Here is a 22,882-nt window from a genome sequence, read left to right on the forward strand (position 1 = left end):
GTGGGAAAGTCCGACTGCTTTTTATAACTGCCTGTAGCTTCATTAATTCATCTAGGATTATAAAATTAATTTAGTGTTTATTAACATAGGTTTCTTAAGTCAATAACCTGAAGTATTTGTTCAGACCCACAAATCTTTGGATATGGAATGACATGCGGTAAATAAGTAAAAGAGTTTTAATTGTCCAGCAAAAATGATCTTGAAAACAGTATTTTTTTTTTGGTATGAAGCACTTAGAAATATTCCCAGAAATTCTCACTTCCTACAACAACAAATCAGAGCCCCTAGCTTTAATTAAAATGAAAATCTACAGCGTTCACATCTGGCTCCACCTGAAAGTCCGGTTCAGAATTTCCCTGTGACCCTGGCACTTGCAGGAGGGAAGTTTTACTTTGTTTAGTATAACAAGAGCTGCAGGGCTCCCAGGCCAATAAACGTGTTCACGTAAAAACTCCAGACTGTTTCTCCTAGACTGGAGTCTTATCAGGGAGACCTCACTTTGCCTTTAGTTAAAGGTGAGATTCAGGGAAGAGAAAGGAGCAGCGAACGCCCCTTTATTTGTGCAGGTCAGTGTTTGCTGAATCCACAGTTATTCCAACACCAACACATTCCCAGAATGAATGACGACGTAGCAGCAGCCTTTGAACGTAGTGGTCAAAGGGTTCTCCCCCAGCTTTCCAATGTCGGTTCCATTTAGAAGAAAAGCAAAATGAGGAAAAGCTTTCCTCATTTCTCCTCTCTGACTGCAAACACTCAGAAATGACCTCACATACCCTAAAGAGCCCCGGAATGACTAAGGCAGAGAGAGCCTGAGAAAAGTCTTCCTTTCTTCTGCCTTTAGTTTTAGGGCACATGTATGCAGATGAGGGTGTAAGAGACTGTTCCCCCGCCTTCTTCCTCAGAGGAAGTTTCTTGGTAGATCACTGACACCTCATCCAGGCGGGGGCTGGGGGGTGGGGGGAGGCAGGGGTTGAGAACTTGGCACCAGCCGTCTGGGGCAGAGCACCACGGTGATTTGTTCTCCTGGTGGAGAGAGCTGGAAGGAAGGAGTCCGCAAGCAAATAATGAAGGAGCAAGGGGGCACCTTCAGCAGCGCGGCGATCAGCAGTGGCAGCGTTGACTCTGCTATGGACAGCCTGCAGCCGCTCCAGCCTAACTACATGTCTGTGTGTTTGTTTGCAGAAGAATCTTATCAAAAATTAGCAATGGAAACGCTGGAGGAACTAGACTGGTGCTTAGACCAGCTAGAGACCATACAGACCTACCGCTCTGTCAGTGAGATGGCTTCTAACAAGGTAAGCGACCACCACCGTCTGCTACATTAAAGTATGACCTGCTCCCCCGGAGCTCTGGCTCCCTGAGCCTGGGTCTGCAGCAGCATGTTGCAGAGGGCACAAGCGAATGTAAGACTGCTGAGCTCTCAGGAGACTGTTCCAAAGGGCCACACTTTATGTCTCCGTGCTATAGCAAAAGTGTAGCTTTATTACCAGAAAACAAGCTTCTCTAATTGATGCCGTTTAGAATATGTTAAAGGCGAAGGATATATCTTCCAAGCTAGTATACAAATGACAATGCTTCCTTTTTAAAAATTTTACAATCATCAGAAAACTAAAATCTGAATCAGAGTCCACAGGGCTGCACTGCAGTAAGGTGAAAAAAGAAATATATATATATATATATATATATATATATATATATATATGAAATTAATTAATTAATAAATTAATTCAACCTCCTTACATCGATGGGACACAATGATTTGCCCTTAAGTTTGGTAAATTCCTTCTAAGAAAGACAGTGGGAGACATTCTAATGTTTCTTTTGTGATGCTGACTTGACCTAAGATAAAAAAGTAACAATATACCTTGTTGTCAAAGACAGTGAGTTTTTTAAAAGTTTGCTGAGCTTCAAAGTGGAATCCTTTGAAATTAAGGTCTACCCATACTGCCAAAAAATGGATTTATTTACCAACTCTAGACAAAACGTAGTTTTGAAAAGCTTTAATTTTCTATCATTATATCATTTGTTTAATTAACACCTGGACTTAGGGTGCTAATTTATGTAGGTTATAGTGAGAGTTGTTGCTTGTTGTTTGTATTTTTCCCTCTTGGAGAATGCTGGCACTCTCTCGCTTATATATATATATATATATATATATATATATATATATACACACACACACACACACACACACACACACACATACATATACATACACACACCACACAGGAGCATATATCTGTGAGATATATATATATATATATATATATATATATATATATATATATATCACTTTAATGGAAGGCCTTGTCCCTATTCCCTCACAAGAGCACTGTTTAGACTTCCCAATCATTCTAGCCTGAGGCATTCTGTTATTGTCTTACATTTCTGAGATTGGGAAGAGGTTCTGTTCCACACCTGCCAGCCTGAGGTGCCCTGGTGAATGTGCGTCGCTTTTCTTACTCTGGAACTCGTTATTTGTTTATTGGTTGATAAAAGGGCAAAATAAGTCTCTTTCTGAAATTGTAATTCAGAGTTCATTTTGGCAGGGGGAAAAAACAAAAGGGCACCCTTGAGGTTTAAATATCATTTACTGACTTCGAAACTCTCATTTGAGTGCTAAGTTCTGGGACTTTCCGGCTGGTATAAAACCTAACCAACTGCTTCCCCAGGAGGGAGCTAACCTATGTAACTTCTCCAAATCACACTACATGGGATTCTACATAGAAGGATTTTCATACATGCTTAGACTATTTAGAAGCATTAGCAAATACTCTTGTCTCTGTATTTCATGACACTTGAAACCTGAACAAGATGTAGATCCAATATTTTGGGGTGATTTTTTTCAGCATGTTTCATCTTAGAGGACATGATGAATTTCTGGAGTCACCAAGATAAAGCAAGTGACTAATTCCAGAAGGAGAAAAAGAATGCTCACAGAGAAAATACAGAGTGTCATTATTGTTCAACTTGAGTGTTGATGCATTGGAGCATTTTAACAATAGTACCTGGAATGCTGACATTAGACACTGTCTTTCAAATTAATTAAAATAATTTCATCTTCAGCATATTATTTTATAAAGTTTAAGACCAGGGGCTGTGTAGGTCCTGGTAAGAATTCCAACCCCCCAGGCTTCTAGTCCTCCTTTATGGTATCCTGTGCAGGAAACAATGAAAGTTGAATAGAGCTAACCCCAGAGAAAGGGCTAAAGCTCAATAATGACACAGCTCAAGTAGACCCATGTCCTTCACCAATTTTCAAGTTCTAGAGCAAGTTTGTAGAACAAAGCAATTATCCAGCAGATAAACAAAGTCCACCCAAAAGGTGAAGTCGATTTCAATTTTTGATAAAATATCTTTTTATTTAGCTAAAAAGTCTCTTTTCATTTAGCTATTCTTAGTCTGAATTATTCCGTTAGTTATATGGGGTAAAGCTCAAGTATAATGTAAACCACAACACATATGATAACAAAACAATGAGAATGTTTTTGTGGCCACCCCCCCAAAAAAAAAAAAACTTGATTTATACTGGGTGGCGGGGGGGGGACTGAATTGTCTATGATAAAAAATAATATTCCACATTCAACTTTAAATTTTGTCAGAATTATTGAGATCTTCATCCAAATTGCCATTTAAAAATATCATCCTCACTATCACGATATTACCAAGTAGCTGTAGCTTATCTGGACATTTGTCATTTCCTTTCGCTGAACAAAGGAACCACAGCAAATCTGAGTTACAGAACTGGAAGTGTGAATGCATTTTAGAAAAGGAGACTATAAAAAGTACAGGCTTTGGAATTGAAAAATTGTGGTTCTAATCCTGTCTGTTCCATTTAGTAATCAGTTTGACTGAGACTGAATTACTTAACTGCTCTAAGACTCAATTTTCTCATCTGTAAAACGGGGATAAAGTGGTGTACCTCCCTCATGAAGGTTTCTGTGTAGATTGAAATAAAACATGTCATAAGAAACCTGACCAATAGGAAAAAATTCAGTAGATGATCACTTACTAATAGCACCCACTACATTTTTGCAAAAAAGAATCTGTGCCCCTACTTCTGATTCACCTAAGGATCTGTGTCCCTACTTTTGGTTCAGCTAAATGAGCACTGAGTTTTGTTTGTGATGTCTGAACTTTAGGGTGCAGATAGGAGAGCCAGAGGCATTACAGAAGGGGCATGTGCAGATGACATACATACGTGCTGGTCGACATGCATATGGTGGAGAGTCAACTGTTTATAGTGGGAGAGGCAAACAGTCTTGCATATTTGTCTCATCTGGGTAGGGTTGTCCTTTTGCTTGTTTATTTGTTTTCTTTAACCCTTTTAGAGTCTAAAGAAGAGTGAGTGACTCAGAGATTACAATTGCCTTTCCCAAGTGTACTTCAGAACCTAGGGAATTAGATAAGGAACTAATTATGTGACTTACAAGACCATAGTCTTCTCCTTCACCCAAATTTTCTTGATCCCTTAATGCTAGTCACAGGTCAAATGGAACTTCAAAAGTTTAGAGAAAGTTGTAGCCAGGTACATTAATATTGCATATAGGTCATCTTCTCAAAAAAAAAAAAAAAAAAAACCAAGAAGATGGAATACGGTCAGCAGGAGTTCACAAGGCAGTGACACTGTTTTTCATGATGGAGGGGATGTCTAGTGAATCTTCTGCCTGCCGCTCAAGTTCAGTTAGATGGGTTAGAGCTGTTCTGCTTAAACAGATTGCCTTCTTAGATGTGTTCATTAAGTTTTGTGTTTCAACATTCATCACCTCCTGAATTAGAATTGTCTTACACTTCAGCAAAATGCCTCAGAGCAAAAGTTCCTCAGTGGCAAAACAGTCTCATGTTTTGAAAACAGGATGCTTTGGTTGTGCAGCCATAAAAAGAGGAACGGAAAGAGAAACAGTATAGAAAGGAAGAAAGCCAACAGCCCTCAGCAGGATCCCTAGCCCAACAACGGCATAAACAGTGACCTGTCTTTCTGACCTCCACTATGGCTCAGTTCCTGACCTCCTGTCACCAAAGCCAACCAACGTCATTGGAAGAGGATAGGGGGAATGGCGCAGCTGCTGTGAGGGTGACTAGAATTTCCTGTCTCCTTCCTGACAGACAGTCAGAAAAGTACAGGGTTGCAACAACAGTAGCTGAGGAAGGACCAACCCAGAACAACCCCCAGGAAGGTATCTTGTGATGACTGACAGGAGGATGGGGAAGTGGTCCCTCCCCTATTTTACTGAGAAGTATGAGCTCTCATCCAGGATTTTCAAGTGGAAAAAAGTCAAAGGGGTCATTGGTACCCAGGATATTAAGTTTGTCAAAAGGTGAACATGCCATGCTACTCAGTAAAGAGCTATATTCCAGCAACCAGTCACTGTCCTAACTGTCTCCCAAAGGCTCTCCTTTGGCCTTTTCTTTCTCTGCTAGCTTTGCCCAGGGGCAATTTTATGTGCACAATGAAGCTGTAAAAACAGATGTTCTACTTTTGAAAAGTGTAGTACTGGATGTCAATTCATTCTTTAAAACAAAGCATTAGGACTTGGCACTTCAGTGAAGGTTTGCTGGGCAAACCTACCAGATAGGAACGGGAAACAGGTGGTCCTTTCTTAAAGCCTCATGAAATCAGCTGCAGACATCATTGCTGGAGAGGTGAGTCCTCTGGCTGCACAGCTATATTTCTCCCATGTTCCAGGAGTAGCTATACTGGAATAGCAAACACTGAGCATAAAAGCAACTGATTGTCCACGCTCTTGAATGGGAGCCAGGTTGCATGACCTTGGAAGGTGATCGTGACAGGCTGATTGCCCTAACGTTGGGTGAATCATTTTCTATATAACTGAACAATGAATACTGGGGGAAATATTTTCATTCAGCAGAACTGAAAGGACATAGATCTTTGGGGCATCTGATTCACCTTAGAACTCTTTCAGTTGATGGTGTGCAGGAAACCAGTTGTTGAAAGGGTTAAGTGCCACTTTTGCCTAAAATTCAGTGATATGATTGGAGCAGTGTCACCCCTTAGTAACAAGAGGGGTCCTTTTCCTGGACTCCATGCTTTAAGAGAGCCTTGACCTGGGCTTCTTCCAGCTGCCATCTGATCCAGGAGGTGAAGAGTTAATCAGGCCAAAGGAACAAATGTGCTCACCCCTCTAGATCACTCTTTGCACCTCTGATCCTCCACTCTCTGCTCAAATGACTTTGACTCAATGTCCAGGGCCTCTTCCTTGAATGGACTGCAGGAGTGCTCACCCCTGGGCCCAGTAGCCAAGAGGCAGCAACTTGGGGTGGGGGAGAATAGTGGGGTAAAAACTTGAATATGCAGACTATGGCAGAGGGTTCACACAGGCCTGCACTTGAACTCCACAGTGGTGGGGAAAGAGGGCAAGGAGTGGTCCAAAGCTAGGTGCCCCCGCACTACCATAACCAAGAAGTTCAATAATTCCCAACTCAGGCTGACCTGCCAGTTGTGATGAAGGAATATCTGTCAAGGTAGGAGTTTTGGAGATAGCTTAATTGACATCTTCATATATTTATTTAGACTTAGTATATGGCCCACAAATGTTAGTGATGACCTTGAGTTAGAGGGCAGGACAGAATGAAAATCAGTTCTGACAGCCAACTGGGCATGCATAGATTTTTTTTTTTTTTGGTTTGACTTCTCTCTCTCTCATTACTGGTCAGATTTATATAGAATAAAGTATTGACAGCTCAGGATGAGTATGAGGAGAGCTCAGAAATAAGCTATGAGTTTGAGTTCCAGCTGCGTGCAGTTAGGTACATTACCAAGGACAATTACATCATTTTGATCTCTGCATTTTTTTTAATCTATGAAACATAATAGTTGAAGATGATTATCTCCATGGTCTCCTTCAGCTCCTACATTCATTGATAGAATAATAATGGTAAACAAACTACTTTTACAGCTATAGACTCTGTAGACATTGCACTAAACTCTTTGCCTACAATCTGTCATTAATGGTTACAGTCATCCTGGGAAATAGGTACTATTATTATCCCTGTCTTACAGATGAGGAAAGTGAGGCTTAGAGAGTAGAAATAACTTGCCCGAGGTAAATAAATGAGAGCCACAGCTGGGAGTATAGTTTGGTGTTTGAGTGCTTGCTTAGCATGTGTGAGGCTCATAGTTTAATCTCCAGCAACAAACACATACACACACACACACAACTTTTTTCCTTGAGGCTTGGGATGTGGCTCAGTGGGAGAGTACTTGTCCAGCGTGCACAAGGTTCTGGGTTCTATCCCTATTACCACCAAAGGAAAAAAAAAAAAAATGGGAGGCAGGATTCATAGCCAGGGCCATCTGGCTCACTATCAGTGAGCCTAATGAAACAGATAAATGTAGAAAAAGTTTGGAGGTATTTATAATTCTTCTAAGGGAATATTGTAGTGATTGGTAGGAGGTCTTATTCTTCTAATTCTGGCCATTTTTAGTTACATCTGGTTCAAAATTATAGTCTGCCAACTACCATATTCTCCTCCCCTAGGCCAGCCATTCATCACTCTAGGCTCGGTCTTGGCTTAGAATTAGCATCCACTAACATAGATAAAGGAGAAGATTTATAGTTATAGGCAACGAATGCAAACAACAATATTAAACGTTAAACTCTTGTGAATCAGTGTGCTAAACTCAAGACCTATTTGTTTCCTAAAATTCTCCAACATGGCCTGAGATAACAATAAAATTTGGCTTAAAGTGCCCTACCCTACTTCTAAATTCTCTTTTTCTCCCTGCCTACCAAGATAAAAAAGAAAACAGAGAGAAGCTATTCTATCATTCTTATTTTTTAAGAATTTGTATTATCATTCAAATGATTGGGCAATTCCATCAAGTACTACATCCTTTTCAATGCATGTAATATGACCATGAGGCAGAGACTTGATGCTTCAGTAGCAATGGCACACAGGCAAATTGCTTCAAAATAACCTGTAGACTATTTCCCTTGTTCTTTCCCTTCAAACAGAGATGAGAAAATTAGCTGATTATTCTTTATGTCTCATTGTTGCAATTACTCTATGGCAAAATAGAATTCTCTTATTGAGTGCAATTCAGTATTTTAAGTTCTAGTCTTACTAACTATAGAGCTTAGAAGTTATTTAGTGCTTTGTAATAAATGTGATTTGTAGTCTATTTTGCTTAATTAAATATTTTTGCATTGATATGTACATAGAACCATTTCGTTCAGGCTTTCTGCTAACTCACTTGAAAGTTCCCAAGTGGGCAAATCTCTAAAATGCAGACAGGAATTAAGTGGGGGGCATCACCTTTGATTGATGTAACTCTGGCTCACTGACAAGAGGGCATGATAGTCTCAAAAATCTAATAAATGTCATTTTAGTGAAGGACGCCTCACTATCCACCTGGGAAAAACATTCAGATAGTCATGTTTAGATGGTCCAATATAAATCTTGAACACCAGTCTTTTAAAATAAAGCTACAATACATAAATGGAATAAATATATGATTTCTATCATTCATGCTTTCTTCTTGGGTACAACCCAATCTAAAAGCCCACCAAGTTCTGTGATGTTGTTATCTATGAAAGGAAAGCTAAGGGCAGAGCTTGCTCGGGCACTGTTTACCTCTAAGTAAGAGTGGCTCAGTAGTGCAGAAAGCTGGACTCTCTGGGAGCCAGGACTTGCTAAACCAGACAATGCCAGGGCAAACTTGTGCCACAGTCAATAGGTGTCACACTCCTGCAGGCCCTGTGCCAACTGTCGATGTGCCTCCCTGCACATCCCTTCACTAGAGGCTTTTTTTCAGGGACTTGCCAGCCTTTCTCTGTCTTGCCCACTTGTACGTGATGTTTCCCTCAACTGGTGCCAAACTGTTTAGTCTCTCTCGGATATTTTACTGTAACTTCCTTTGTTTGATTTACTTTAAAGTAGCCAAGTGCTTCCACAAAGAAAGGACTGTTAAGTTATTTAGAAATGAAGAAGACAGTAAAACTCCTGTTCCTTTTGTTTCTGTTTTGGGAAGTGCTTGATAGTTTTTTCCTCTTTATGGAGTAGATTTTAAAGCTGTAAACCATGCAATTCTGCTCATCAGTCGTCACATTTTCCTTTCCGCTAATGACTTGCAATTTAAAAATATATATCACTTTACAAACCTAAAACCCTCCAAGCTTAAAGTTTAGCAAGTTTATTAAAATAAAATTAATCTTCGTGGCTTGTTCACTTTTTGTCTTTTATTTTTTATCTATTAAAAATATAGTGAATTTAGGGGCTGGGATTGTGGCACAGTGATAGAGCACTTGCGTGGCATATGTGAGGCCCTGGGTTCAATCTTCAGCACCATAAATAAATGTCCATTGACAACTAAAAAAATTTTAGAAAAAAAAAAAAAAAATATATATATATATACACACATACATGTAGTGAATTTTGTATTGATTACTAAAAGCTTTTCATAGCCATGTTACTTTCTGTCTTTGCTCACAGGACAATGCATAATCTTAGGCCTTAACCAATTATAAAAATAAATTTGGAGTTCAGATACCTGAAAGCACAAAATGATTATACTAATTAAAACATGTTATATTTAAGACAAGAAGTGTTGGCATCTGATACCTGAAAAGAAAATTTTTAAATAATTATTTTGGAAATAAAAGAAGAAATTGTCACTAAATAAAAATTCCTTTCCAATTCAATCATATTAGCCGTGCAAAAACTGATCAGACAAGACAGAGTAAAGTGTTAAATTGGCAACTATTTAATGTCTTTGGACACTGATGACGGTAACATTTGATAAATCAAACCAACAAAATGATCTAAATATTTTATTTCTAATTATAGTTTTAGTTTTAGAGATTTTTTACTAAACAAAATTCATAGAATTCTAAGGCCAGAAGGGAGTCTTAAATATTATCTATTTGAAGTCATTTTACTGATGAGAAAACTAAGGTATGGATTTTCTCATTAACAAAAAGTAGGGTCTAAGTATATAAGGTACTCTTTAGAACTTTGTAAAATATAAAGCACAATCTTGCTGAAAAAGTAATTTTGTTATGGCATGAGTTCTCAGAGTCATAAGCATAATTAGTGGGACCATGGCAACTAGGATATGGGTCCAAGTCCAACTTGCTGTTGGTCTTCAGCAAAAGTCTGATCATGCTTGAAGAAGACATTAGACATCCCTCTTTAGTTTGCACTAATTTTTAACCTTATTATTCTCCATTTATCTTTCTTGAATAAAAGCTGTGTGTGTCATAATTGGTTCAAATAAAGAGAATAAATTTAGTTTACTGAAAATTTGGTGATCATATATAGCAGGAAATTGTTGGAAGGAGTTACTTTAAATGCCATTGACACTCATTGCTTTTCTTTACTTCTTGCTATTTTAACTTCTTAATTTAAAAAAAGTAAAACAAAAATGTAAAACCAAAAAAAAAAAAAATCTTACAAAGGCAACCAGAGTTAGAATTTTCATCCTCCATTAAAATGATGCCTATAGATCATTTATTTTCAACTTTTCCAGTTAATATAATAATAGCCTCTCCCTCTTCTGGTAATTAATTTTCATTACTGATATTTAATATCTATATGATATTCAGTTTAAAAACTGTACTGTTAATAACTTACCCAATTTGTAATTAATGTTTTCAGTTTTCCATCATTATAACTTTCTACTATCTCTGGTTATTTTCCTAGTTTAGGTTAGAATCCCACAAATGGAATTAATGGGTTAAAGGCTCTTGATCCCTGTTTGCTTTCTTACTAATCCCATTGCCAGAGTTTAAGTAGTAAAAATCCTGTGGTTAGTGTAACTTCCTTTAACCTTTTTCCGTTTCTTCCTTGCCTCTCTCTGAACTGAAGATGATAAATTGGAGAGTTTTACCTTCTGGTGAGAAAGTAGCCAAGCCTTAGATTCTTTCCACTACTCAGCAGAGTTGTTAGCTTGGGAAGTTGAAATCAATATGGCAGTTTGACCCTCTCCCTACCTGAGAATGTTCTGCCCAACGGCTCAGTGTAAAGCTCTCACTACTCAACTGATTTCTTGATTATTGAGCCATACTTCCAACATTCTGGTTAGGTTCTGTAGTGTTGTCAGCTACATATTGAGAAACAATACCAATGGAATGAATGCCTTGTATGAATTTTAAATATTGATAGCATGAGAAATGGGTATGCTACATAAACCTCACTCACAGCATATATTTAGAGAGATATTTTTATGTATTTATATACAAATATGTAACAACAAATCCAAACATTATGCACAACTATGATACACCAGTAAAAAGTATGGGAAAAATGAATGAAAATTTGATACATGCTACAATATGAACGGACCTTGAAAACATTACGCAAAGTAAAACAAACCAGAGACAAAAGGACAAATAAGAGATTTTTTAAATGTATTCAGTTAGCTTAAGGTGACTTTTAGTTTTTGTTTAGTATTTAGACCTCTGAGTTCATCAGATATTGCAAATATTTGACCATAAAATATGTGCAGATAATGCTCTATTCATCTAATTATTTAAAATGAGGCAATATAGTAAAAAATGAAGAGAAAATGACTAAGGGAGAATTTTTGGTATGATGTGATTTAGAGAAATTGTTCCCTGCCTAAAAGATTCTTGACATTCTAACTTTGACTCTTTCAGTATGTCCTCATTTGTAATAATTATTTACATTATAAAGTAGGACAAAGTAAGAAAAAACTTTTCTTAACATATAATGCAAGAAATGAGAAGAAAATTCCTAATTCCTGCGTGAGTAAAAATGTTTGGTGTTTTGTCTGTTGGGATAGGATATTTAAAAAGCTTGAACTAAAAAACTAAAATATTTAAAAGGGGATTCCACTGAGGGGTAAACCATTTAAGAGCTAGAGTAATCATGCTGGTATAAGAGAGGTGGAAATAACATGAGTAACGCCTGTTGAATCAAAACGGTGGGCTTCCAATTTCCTCTCTTACCCTTGATGTCAGAACATCTATTAAAAACATGGCTTAAGAATATTAGTAAGAGTTTATTATCACTCAAGAATGAATGTAATTCCATTGCCTAGAAAACTTCCCCTTGCCTCACACATAGCATCAGGCTTACCCCTGGTGTACAAACTTCTTGGGTTTCTTTTTAGACCTCTGCCTACTTTAGCCTTTCTCAGATGTCCATACCATCCTCTTACCAATTTTATTTGTGAGTATCACAGCTAACATTTCGGTTGGCTGGAATTTAAGTTGTGTCTGCACCAGATTTCGAACTCTTAGGGCTTGAAATCAGGTTTTGGAATATCTGAGACTCCACTTGGCTTATAGTGTTAGGCTCAAAAGTATCCAGGAGGCCTAGCTCTCTTTCTGTTTAATTGTAAGCAAGGAAGAGAAAAGTAAATGAAAGCTTTTGTCAGTTGGTGGTAATTGATTTGGGGTTTGTTTTATTTAGAAAGATGTAAGCAATTCTACTTGATTTGATCATTTAAGACATTGGTTGATATGGCAACTTTTGATAGATTATTCTTCCTCTAACCAATACTAGGACAGGGAATACCCTCACTGATAGGCACAACACAATACCAAAGAGGGAAATGTTTCAGCATTTTCAAAAAACTTAAATTTATGGAACATCTTTAGACTATCCAGTGTGAACTTCCAATATACTTTCTTTATTCAGCACTAGGGATTAAACCCAGGGTCTGCCACTGAGCTACATCTCTAGGCCTTTTTATTGTTTTTGAGACAGTGCCTTGCTAAGTTTGCCAAGGCTAGCCTCCAACTTGAAATCCTCCTGCCTCAGCCTCCCAAATAACTCCAACATACCTCTGCATATCTATTTGATTATGAGAAACTAGGGACCCTCTGATGGGTCTCTAATGAAATAGTCTCCAACTCTCACTCTGGCGATTCCACTCATATACTATGGTTTAACTGGACAGATGCTCCCCATTTACCCACCAAGCTGAAAGGGCATAGTGCCCTTCTGGCCTGCAGCCCCTCCCTACCCATTGTGATTGCTACTCCTGGCTCTAGTCTATAACTGAGACAGATGATTTAGATATGTCTGTGTTTACTGATGCAATGGATGTGTTTTTCTTGGCTAGGCCAGTACATTATTTGTGTGCTTGTCAGGGTGAGCTGCCACTGAATTTTTTTCCTGCTATGTTTTACATTGAAGATCTGATTTCACAAAGCTTATTTGCATCTTTCTTATCCATTGTATGGGAGCTTCCTTGAGAATGTGTCAAGATTTTCTAGAGTTGTTTGTAAAAAAATTAAAAATCACTCTCATTTAATTCTCAAGAACTTGGGGCTTTTATAGAAAGTAATTAAAATAACTTTAATAATAATTAAATTAACTTTTTTAAATAGTTAAAAACTCTTTTACTTATAGTCTTCCTTCATATATTTAAAAATCTCAAGATTGTTGTCTAATGTTGGTTTCTATGTCTGGAACATTAAAATTTGCAAATGGAAATATATATCTTTTCAAGAAAGATTCTTTAGGGCCCCTAATAAAGTGCTAAAATAGGAAAAGTTTGCCAAAATATGAACCCCCGGGCAGAATTATCTTTTTTTTTCAGGTATGGTAAATATTTCTAATTAAAATGAGTAAAATACGAGCTTCTTTTCATAAGTAACATTAGTTAAAAAAACTCAGAAAATGTTTTTTTTTTTTTTTTCTGTTTTGAATACTGCTTTTCAAATCTAATCACATGGTCCAAAACTACAATTCCCAGAAAACTCCGCATCGGCCTGAGGAAATACTGGTAATGGGGCAACAGAGACTTCTAAGGCCCATTTCTTCTTTTAAAGCTTCTTTTCTGTGAAATCTCCCTGTGGTCCCAGGATAGAATATTAAATAAAGAGTCATTCTCTTGAAGGGTATGGCTCTGTCTTATTTCCACGTTGCTAGATGCAATGTAGCACAGTAATGAAACACACCTGGATCCTTATTCCCCTCTACTCTCACAGGATGTTCCCCCTGAGCAGAGAGTCCTGTCATCCCATTTTCAAATGCAAAACCAAGACTCAAGTGGAAGAATGGATTTGTGCAGAATGGATTTGAGGCTTAGACTGAAATTTCGTTCTCTTTTGCTCAATGATTTAAAAATAAAAACTAAAGGAGAAACCCCCAGGGTAACTTATTATATTATATAATTCGTTAACAACACACATAATCAATAAAAATTTGATGCTAGAGGTCAACCAAGGCTTATGATTTTTAGACTTTGGTTGATATGGCATATATCAAAGAACATATAGATGTTCTTTCCTAAAAGAGACTTCTCCACTGTGACCCTCACTCCGCAGCTTGTTAGTATTACAACGCATGGTTTTTGTCCTTGGTTGTAAATATTGGTTTTTTACTCATCACCTCCATTAGATTGTAAGGTTGTGGGGAGCATGTACACCATGTTCATTATTGTACTCTCAGCATTTAGAATAGCTCTAAGTACATGGTAGCCATTGAAATACACATTTTCAATAAGTATCCATTGCATAAGGTTCAGAAACTTAATCTAAGTTGTTCAGAATCCACTAGAAGGTTAGTGGAAAAATGCATTAGAACCCAGAAATCCTGTTTTCTGTTGTGCTACACATAGGTACTTGCCATGCCTAATTCAAATTTTTCTAATTGTTAGTTTAGCTGAGAAATTTCAATTTAGTTCACAATGACTCCTCAAAGTACCCTGGAAGGGTAACACGTATTAATCAATTGAATGTACTTGGTGTGTGAAATGGAATGGACACGTGGAAGCACATTCCTGAGGCCTTCTCCTAACCTTCCAACCCAGATAACAAATTGCAAATTTTCAGGGACAGATGTTCTTGTGAGTGGAAATGTGAAGCACATCTTTGGTTGTGTGTGTGTGTGTGCACGTGTGTGCATGCACATGTGCACTTGCATTTGGTTGGTTGCTTTGGTTTAGTACTGCTTGATTTACCTTTCTCTTAAAAAGTCTGCATCCTATGGACAAGAATCTGAGCCCTCCAGAGACTGGCAGTAGCTGTTGCACAGTCCTTGGGGAGCTTACTCAGGAGCATGTGCTCTGTCTGAATCTTAACCGTTCTCCCTATCTCTTGTGTCTGGAGAAGAACAGCCTAATCATGTAGCTGTGGTTGGTTATGCTTTTCTTTCCTGGCATATTTCTAAAGTTTCCCTCACCCCAGCTGCCTTTGCAATCAATTCATATCTGTTACTGGATTAATCTGTCAAAATCTGAGCAAAATGCATATTTGATACAGTTCTCCTTAGGCAATCTGTGGTTATTCATGGCTTTGAGACATACAAGAAAAGTTCTAAAGTCTCTTAATTTGAAGAAATCAGCTACATCAAGGAAGCATGAATGGATGAATTACCAATAGTTGGACATTTCCAAATAGGCTTCTTTTATTTTTGATGGTATGGTATCAACATAAAGCCATTTTGAGTTAAGGTTTTCATTTGATATGCCTTATCTATTTTTCTGGCTATTCTGGTTTACACGCCTTAGACAGTTGAATAATCTTATTGTCAACCAGTGAGTTTGAGCTTCTATGAGTAACTCCTGTGTCACATAATCTGTGTGACACCACACTGCGTCACACCTGCAGCGCTGCGTTGTGGGAATCCTGCATTTAATTATATAAGCCACTGTCAACAATGAAAAGACTTTAGGTGCCAAAGAGTCAGCTAAAACCTCCACCCAAAGTAAGTCCAAAGTGAGCAAAGTATCAGGAGTTCCGATTCTTTTAAAATCCAGAGGCAAAAACATGGCTTCAAGTACAAATCCTGTGGAATGAAGGGCACCCCCAGGGTCTCAATCACCTTGCCAACCACTCTACCATTTCTGATCTTCCCATTTTAGAGAAAACTAAAGTGAATCAATCTGAGTGAATCAATGACTTCTCATACTAAGTTATAGTGTTTAGGAGTTTATTTCCAGACTCGGGTGCTGTTATGAAGTTGGGTTTGCTATTGGGGTCTACTCTGTGTTATTAGAGCCCACTATTAAGGCAGGCCTATAACCAGCACCTGCTTTCATGTCTGAGCTGTGCAGCCAGTTCTGAACTGCTCTGTCAGCCCTCCGTGAACCCAATAAACCTGTACATCTTGGGGCGCATTGTTCTTCAAAACATGCCTTCATCTCTTCTAAATTCCAGTAACTATAATAGGAAAAGCAAAACATAGAAAATGTATAGGATCTTTTGTGAAAAGATGAAAAACTACTTAAGACTGCCTTTTTCATCTTTTATGGTTTAAAAATATATTGGAACCTCCAACTTGTGGCCAGTTCTTCTCTTGCATGAGTATAGTCTTTTGATCATGGGTATAGTCTTATGATCTTATGATCAAATTACCAAAACAGATAAGACATATGCTTTGGGGTAAAAAAAATATTCAGTATGTGTAGTCCAGGGTTTTCCTTTATTTAATTGGTAAGCCCCAGAGCAGACCTTGAAAATCTCCATAGTATGGGCTGCCCCAGCTCTGAGAAAGTGCTAATCCAGAAGCAGGAAATTCCTAAGGCAACTCTGAAGCCTCCCATTGCCTTTTACTTCAAGGAGTATGTGTAAGTCACTATCTGAGATCAATATAATTAATATTAAACACACACACATCATATAGAGCCATAATTTCAAAAACAAGCTATGGTAGAATTTTATAGCTACAAAAATACTGGAGATTCTAACAAAGCAGGATTTAAAACAATCCCAGATACGTTACCAACTGAAAAGTGGAAATCAGTTCTTAGGAATCATGAGCAATATTTACGGGCCATGATAATAATGTCTATAAACACTTGGGTGGTGGTTTCCTGTTCTTTGCAATGACTTTCAAGGCAAATACCAATGTCCTGAAGCTTAGGTCTTCTTTTCTACCGTCATGAGAGGATACTAGGGTCCCTTTCTACGATTTCTATTTTTAAAAGACTAGTCTACACTGAAGAGGTTCTGGCTGTAAAATGTTTCAGTAGAAAACTTAATCATCTACTTCAGAATCACACTAATATTCCGTGGCCTAAGAATTGACTCAATCTTAGAGTTAAGTATTGGCCATCATAGCTGCCCAGAAAAAGTTACAGAAGCCTTAAATGGAAAAGCAAGAGAAACTAAGTAAGTGATCATAATGCCTCAACTTTTGCTGGTTGCTATGATGACTTTTTCATCTACTGAAAAAAGTCCTGTTATATTTAATTCTTAGGCCAGCGCTCAAGATTTGACAATGTATATGTAATTGAAAAATTAAAAATAAAAGTTAAATTAAAAGGGAGCAGTCAAGAACATAAAATGATTCTATAAAGTTTCAGGAACAGCAGCAGATCTTCTCAACAGAAGGAGAGGCCTCTGTCAAAAATATCAAGTTTAAAAATTTTAAATTATTTAAAGAAATACAGTACCTCTAACCTTGACATGTTATGAGGACTTGAATGGCTTGGTATCTCTTTATGGGATATTTGAACATGTAATATCTGAAACATTTGTATATTTCAAAAATTATTATGTGAATTTCTAATTTAACTGGGCATCCTGAATTTTTATTTGCTAAATCTAGAAACCCTTTCACATATGTGAAAGCATAAATATACTTATATATAAAATATTACAAATACATACAGTTTATAAATATTATATCTAGTATAAAAATGCAATGACTATATCAGTCTTTAGGCATAAATAGTTATAGTGTCTTTTGTCTATTTAATCTCATTACTACAGCAACTTTCAAAGTTAAGGGAATGTTGGGTCGTGAGAAATTCCTATAAACATCCTAATGGGAATTACTGTGGGTCTAGGAAAGGTCATTTTTTAGCATTCTAATAACATGTGTCATATCTTCTCTTGTAAAGATTTCAGAATTCTTTAAAAAAAAATGGCTAGCAGCAAAGGGAAGGTAGAAGAAATGCCTAAGTATTTTAAGGGCTATTCGCCACTGAATCTCAACTTGGAGAGGAGTTATATTCAAATTCCTTTGAATTTTCAGTTTTCTGTGTGAAAGCACTTGTGGGTTGTTCCTACTTTACCATTTGTCGCTTGAGCAAATATTGGTCCTCTAACCAACAAATGGAATTGATTGTTTTCGCTTCATCATAAATGCCAATATTTTGTTGCAGATTTATGGTAGAGATATTCATGGTTGTTTTGCATTAAATATTACTACATAACCGCACAGTTTAGCAGAGCAATCATTCAATTCTAATGTGTTCAGGAGAGTTCCTCTGACATGGTGCAGGGATAGTGAGCACCACACACATCTCCAGGTCTCAGGGTCGTGCTTCTTTGCCAGGATCGTCCTGGAACTACAGCCTCTAGCTCCCTACATATTAGAAGACAATGGTAGCTCCATTATTCCTTCTTTTCCCTGGTCACCATCTCACCCAATTCCATTTTACTTGCCTCTCAAGTAAGATAAATCTGCTATTAAAGAAACGGGTCACTGGGTTTCAAATGAATGATAAAGTTCACAGGGAAAGATAGGAGAAAAGAGATGAGATGCTCATCATCAGATACTCTGAAATGTCGAGAATTGTGGAAATTGTGAGTTTTATAAAGGGCTTTACAGAAAGTCCACTATACCCTTGTTCCGTTTCTTGTATTTTTCTTTTAAATTCAGATTTTCAAAGGAAAGTGTAGATGCTAAAGAATGCATGTTCCTTTTTTTGGATTTTCATCTCTTCCTATGGAAGAAGCAATATTTTTAAAAGTCAAAAGGGACCTTAAAAATTAGCCATTTTTACAACTAAGGAATACAAGCCTCCAGAAGTCCATTCTTCATGGACAAGATTACACATTTGCTTAATGCAAGAGAAAACAGAGACAAGTTCTGCAATCACAGCTCACTAAAACTATGCCACCAGCTTTGACCTCCTTCTGCCGCCACTAGCATTCTGTAATTTCAGGAGGAATTTTCAGCCACTTCGCTTTCCTGATGCCCAGGAATTCTTACAAAGTTATGACTAACAAAGTATAAAATATGAGTCAAAAATTAGTCCCTAATAAAGTCATTGTGACTTTAATGACTTGGGCAGTTGTTTTCATACAGCAAAAACAGGAAGATCCCACACAATAAGGCGCCTGTCTCACAGCTGGGCTCATGCGTAGACGGCCACCCACAGGAGTTAACTACTGGGGCTGTCTTCCTCTCTTTGGCACCTCTTTTTTCCTTCCTGACAATTTTCTCTTACTGACTTCATCAGAAGGTTATCAATGAGAAGAAACTACCTGCCTTGTCTAGTCTTTCACAGGCTGAAGGGTATTTATTTTTTAATCACTTAGGATTTACCCCTAACAAAGCTAAATTACTCTTAATAGCAGCTCTTCCACATTCTTGATATTAGTTCCCTGCAGTCATCTCTCTTCTGGATTGTTTTATTCTGAGAAACATAAAATCAACAAATTTTAGATTTATGGAGACTTTGAGACCATACCTGTCCACCCTTCCTGTGTGGTTAGTTTAATAACTCATTATTGAGATAGTGTCTCATGTGCCTGTGGACCTTTGCACAAAACCTTAAATTAGTCCTTTGAAGAGAAATATAGAAAGCTGATGAAGTGTCCCATCACTTTAGAAGAAACTGGCTCAGAAGAAAATAACCTCCATATGTAGTAATGAAACCAGAGAAAAAATTGAAGCCATGAAACAAAATTTCACTATCGAGTGTGACTGAATTTTAGGTATTGCTATTTAGTCTCTTTTTAAAACAACTTCTATTATTGAAGGAAGCTTTATTTTAAAAAAAGAAATCATAGCTGATTTTACAGAGAAGGTATCCTTGGCAAACAATATTAAATTTTTATACAAAAAATTAGTACCTTCTTCCCTTTATAAAAAAATAACTAATTTCTTAGCAATGCTTACAAATGTTAGGCATAAACTTTGGTAGGCACTGGAAGAATATGTCTTTTAAGGGTTCATTCACAAACTTTGCTTGTCTGTGTTGAAAAGGGGCTTTGGTCATTTACTCTGGGGACATTATTTCTAGGGAGGCTCTAGCAGGGGTGTTTTTGTGTGTGAAGGCAGATTCTTAAAGAAAAATAGGATCTGTGTACATATAGTGGAGACACATTTATCTTTGAAATAGTGTGCTCCTGTTTATGGATTTCTTTAGTGAATTTGATAGACTAAATAATGTTCATTCCCTTCCAATCCCGTAATTCCTTGGGGCATGGTTTTACTCAGAAGCTATTTTACCTTCGTATTCAAAACACCTAACTTGATAGACAAGGAGACTCCAAGAGTCTTAGACTGGAAAATTCTGAGATATGAGAAATAGCTCTCTTCCTTTGTTGGTGACTTATTCTTACAGATTGAAGCATTTCCGTTTTTTTTTTTTTTTTTTTTTTCTTCTTTGCTATTTTCTCGGTATTGTAGAGGGAGTTTTATTTTCTGGGAAGTATTGTTTGCTGGTAAGTAATGCATCCAAACTGTAGGAGGCTGCCACAAAATTTATCTTAGAATCATGAAAGTTCAGGGCCAAGAGACTGAGATCCTAAAATCATGCATCTTTCTCATTTCACATCTGAGAGGTGAAGTGGCTTTACGAGACCGGTAGTGAGAACTGAGAATGAAAGTCAAGGTTCGTTGACCGCATCATGGCCACCTCTCTAGCTCACCAGAAGCAACTCCAAGTTGAGAGTCAGATTCTGAAAGCCCAAACAAACTGAGCTCCTTAAGTGTCTTCCCAGCTTTAACCTCATATATATGTCATACCCATTCCATTCCTTGATGTGTCTGGTCACACAGGCCAGCGCTAATCATACAAATTGGACTCTACCTCGCTACCCTCTGTCCTTAAGGCCACGTTGGCCCTCCTCCTTCCTTCATACACAGCCCAACATAAGTGTGGCACTTCATAAGTGTTTTTTTGATGAGAGCAATGATTGCTTTGGTCACTTGTGGCTGGGCCCTTCCTTATGGAGGAGGAAAACCAACGGTTGTTGCTAAGCAACACTTAAAGGAGTGGGTTGGCTTCTGACACTGAGTGACCTCCTTTTGCGTACTTCATCACGTTGTGTTTTATGGTTGCCTAAAGATGACTTTGGTTTTTGATGGCATTGCCACACCCTTAGCAAGACTCATAGGAGAATTAATTGGAGTGTGGGAAGAAGGGAGGTGGTATTTGTTCACTACTTCCATGACTACAGGGACCCCTTGTAAGTATGCAGGAGAAGAGAGAAGCTGGAGATGAGAGTCACTTCCCTGTTCCCACATTGGGACTTATTGACAATATATCCCAACAGGGTCCTAAGGCAATGGGAAGTTACTAAAAAAAATGAGGAGAAAAATCATGCCTCTTCTAACCTTTTATGATTCAGTTTCTACCTGCTCCTATCTCCCTGAGCTGAGGGTCAATATAGCTAATAAAGAACAAGCTCCCTCTTCCAGACTGTTAACTGTTGTGGTTAACCAACACACTCTAATATATCCCAGTATTTCTACTTAAATGAAAGCTGATTAAAAGCACGAAAAGAATTTTCGTTGGTTTGTTTGCTTTTTTTCACTGCTATATCTCCACTGCTTTGGCCATTTTGAACATTCAATAAATATTTGTTAAATACTTGATAAAATGGGATTATTGATTAGTGCAAGCCAGATTGACTCCAACTATTTCAGAGATTCCAAAGAAATAAAATGGAGGATAATTGTTTGTTTCATTTGGCTAAGTCGGGTACAGAAAAAAATTAGGGAGGAAATCATCTGCCTCTAAGCTTTTTACAAGATATTTTTACAGTAGTCTAAGTAAAGTTTGCTTCTTTGCTAAAATTGAGCAGATCAATCAGAGCATATAAACCTGCTTTTTCTAGCTTCTAAGACTTCCACGCAGAAGTCTTAGAGGACAGAAGATGAGAGGCCATTGTGACAGACCAGTTGCATCTTTAAAAATAAGTAACTTGGAATTTATGCAATTTACCTGCAGTTCAAAATGTTGCAGAATTTCAACAAGTGAAATACAGTGGCTGAGATGATTGATTCAGATGATGCCTGGTTACTGTTACTAACATATTTTCTCATGGGAAAACATATACATATGTGGGCAGGGTTACCCAGAAAGAGGGCGATAGAGCCTCTCTGAGGACAATGCATAGTGCAGTAAGTCAGCAAGCAGCCCTACTGATTTGCATTGGCTTCACCTCAAAAGGCCAGGTCTCCTGGGCACAGGCAATGGCATGACCCCGGGCTTGGGTGCCTGAAGTGAAGCTATTGTCGGAAGCAGGATGCTCATTTGGAAGGGGAATGCCTCTCAGGAAAGAGAGCCAATTGCAAGTTAAGGCTGTTGCCATGGCGCTCGGCTATTCCTTCAATAAGCTGTACAGAGCTCCTGGGAGTCTAGGGCAGGGTAACAGAGGGGAGGGAAGAGAGGAGCCGAGTGGGCCTGGGTGGGGAATCCCACTGCAGTCAGCTCTTCCACTTTTCTTTTTGCTTGTGCAATAATGGTGACAAGGAGAAGGTGGGTGGGGGGCGGCGGGCTGCAGGGGAGCCTACAGGAAAGGAATGACATTCTCAACATCTCCTAGCTTGTTAAAAGAAAAATTAGTTTAACTCCTAATTATTTCTAACATGAATTAGAGGATGTAACACTAAAGTACAAAATCAGCAAGTCACTCAACCCTGAATAGTTGTTCATCATTCACTCAGCAAATATCTTGTATTTCCTAACACACTCTAAATCCTGGAGGGAAAGGTTAAATGAGTTTAATCCATTTGCTGAATGTGATCTACTATGCATATTAATGAACTGATAGAGTGCAGAAAATTGCAGGCTGCATAAGGAAGTACTTTTCAAAAAATAAATTAATTCCATTCCCATTCATTTTATTGTGAAAGAAGGCTAAATGCATCAGCACACTGTTGGTGGGCACATAACCCTCAAAAAAGCTAGTTAAAAAAAAAATCTTGTATACTGGAAGCATAGTCTGAAAACAACTACATTCCTGACGTTTTTCAATTA

At 37.9% G+C, this 22,882-nt stretch overlaps 1 protein-coding gene across 2 annotated transcripts in view; it reads left to right on the forward strand.

The window, feature by feature from the left end:
* Pde4b (phosphodiesterase 4B) overlaps nucleotides 1-22,882 on the forward strand; it is a 424,568-nt gene that overhangs the window by 381,808 nt on the left and 19,878 nt on the right. The window contains exons 1-2 of one of the 2 annotated variants that reach the window (XM_071617924.1): nucleotides 851-870; nucleotides 1,183-1,295. In XM_071617924.1, the coding sequence (XP_071474025.1) occupies nucleotides 1,206-1,295 (90 nt within the window). In that variant the 5' untranslated portion in view covers nucleotides 851-870; nucleotides 1,183-1,205. Of the gene's footprint in view, nucleotides 1-850; nucleotides 871-1,182; nucleotides 1,296-22,882 lie in introns of those variants that run through there. The other variant, XM_027949471.2, reaches the window with a different exon arrangement.

Source organism: Marmota flaviventris, chromosome 10 (assembly GCF_047511675.1).
Source record: "Marmota flaviventris isolate mMarFla1 chromosome 10, mMarFla1.hap1, whole genome shotgun sequence".
NCBI classification, from domain to species: domain Eukaryota; kingdom Metazoa; phylum Chordata; class Mammalia; order Rodentia; family Sciuridae; genus Marmota; species Marmota flaviventris.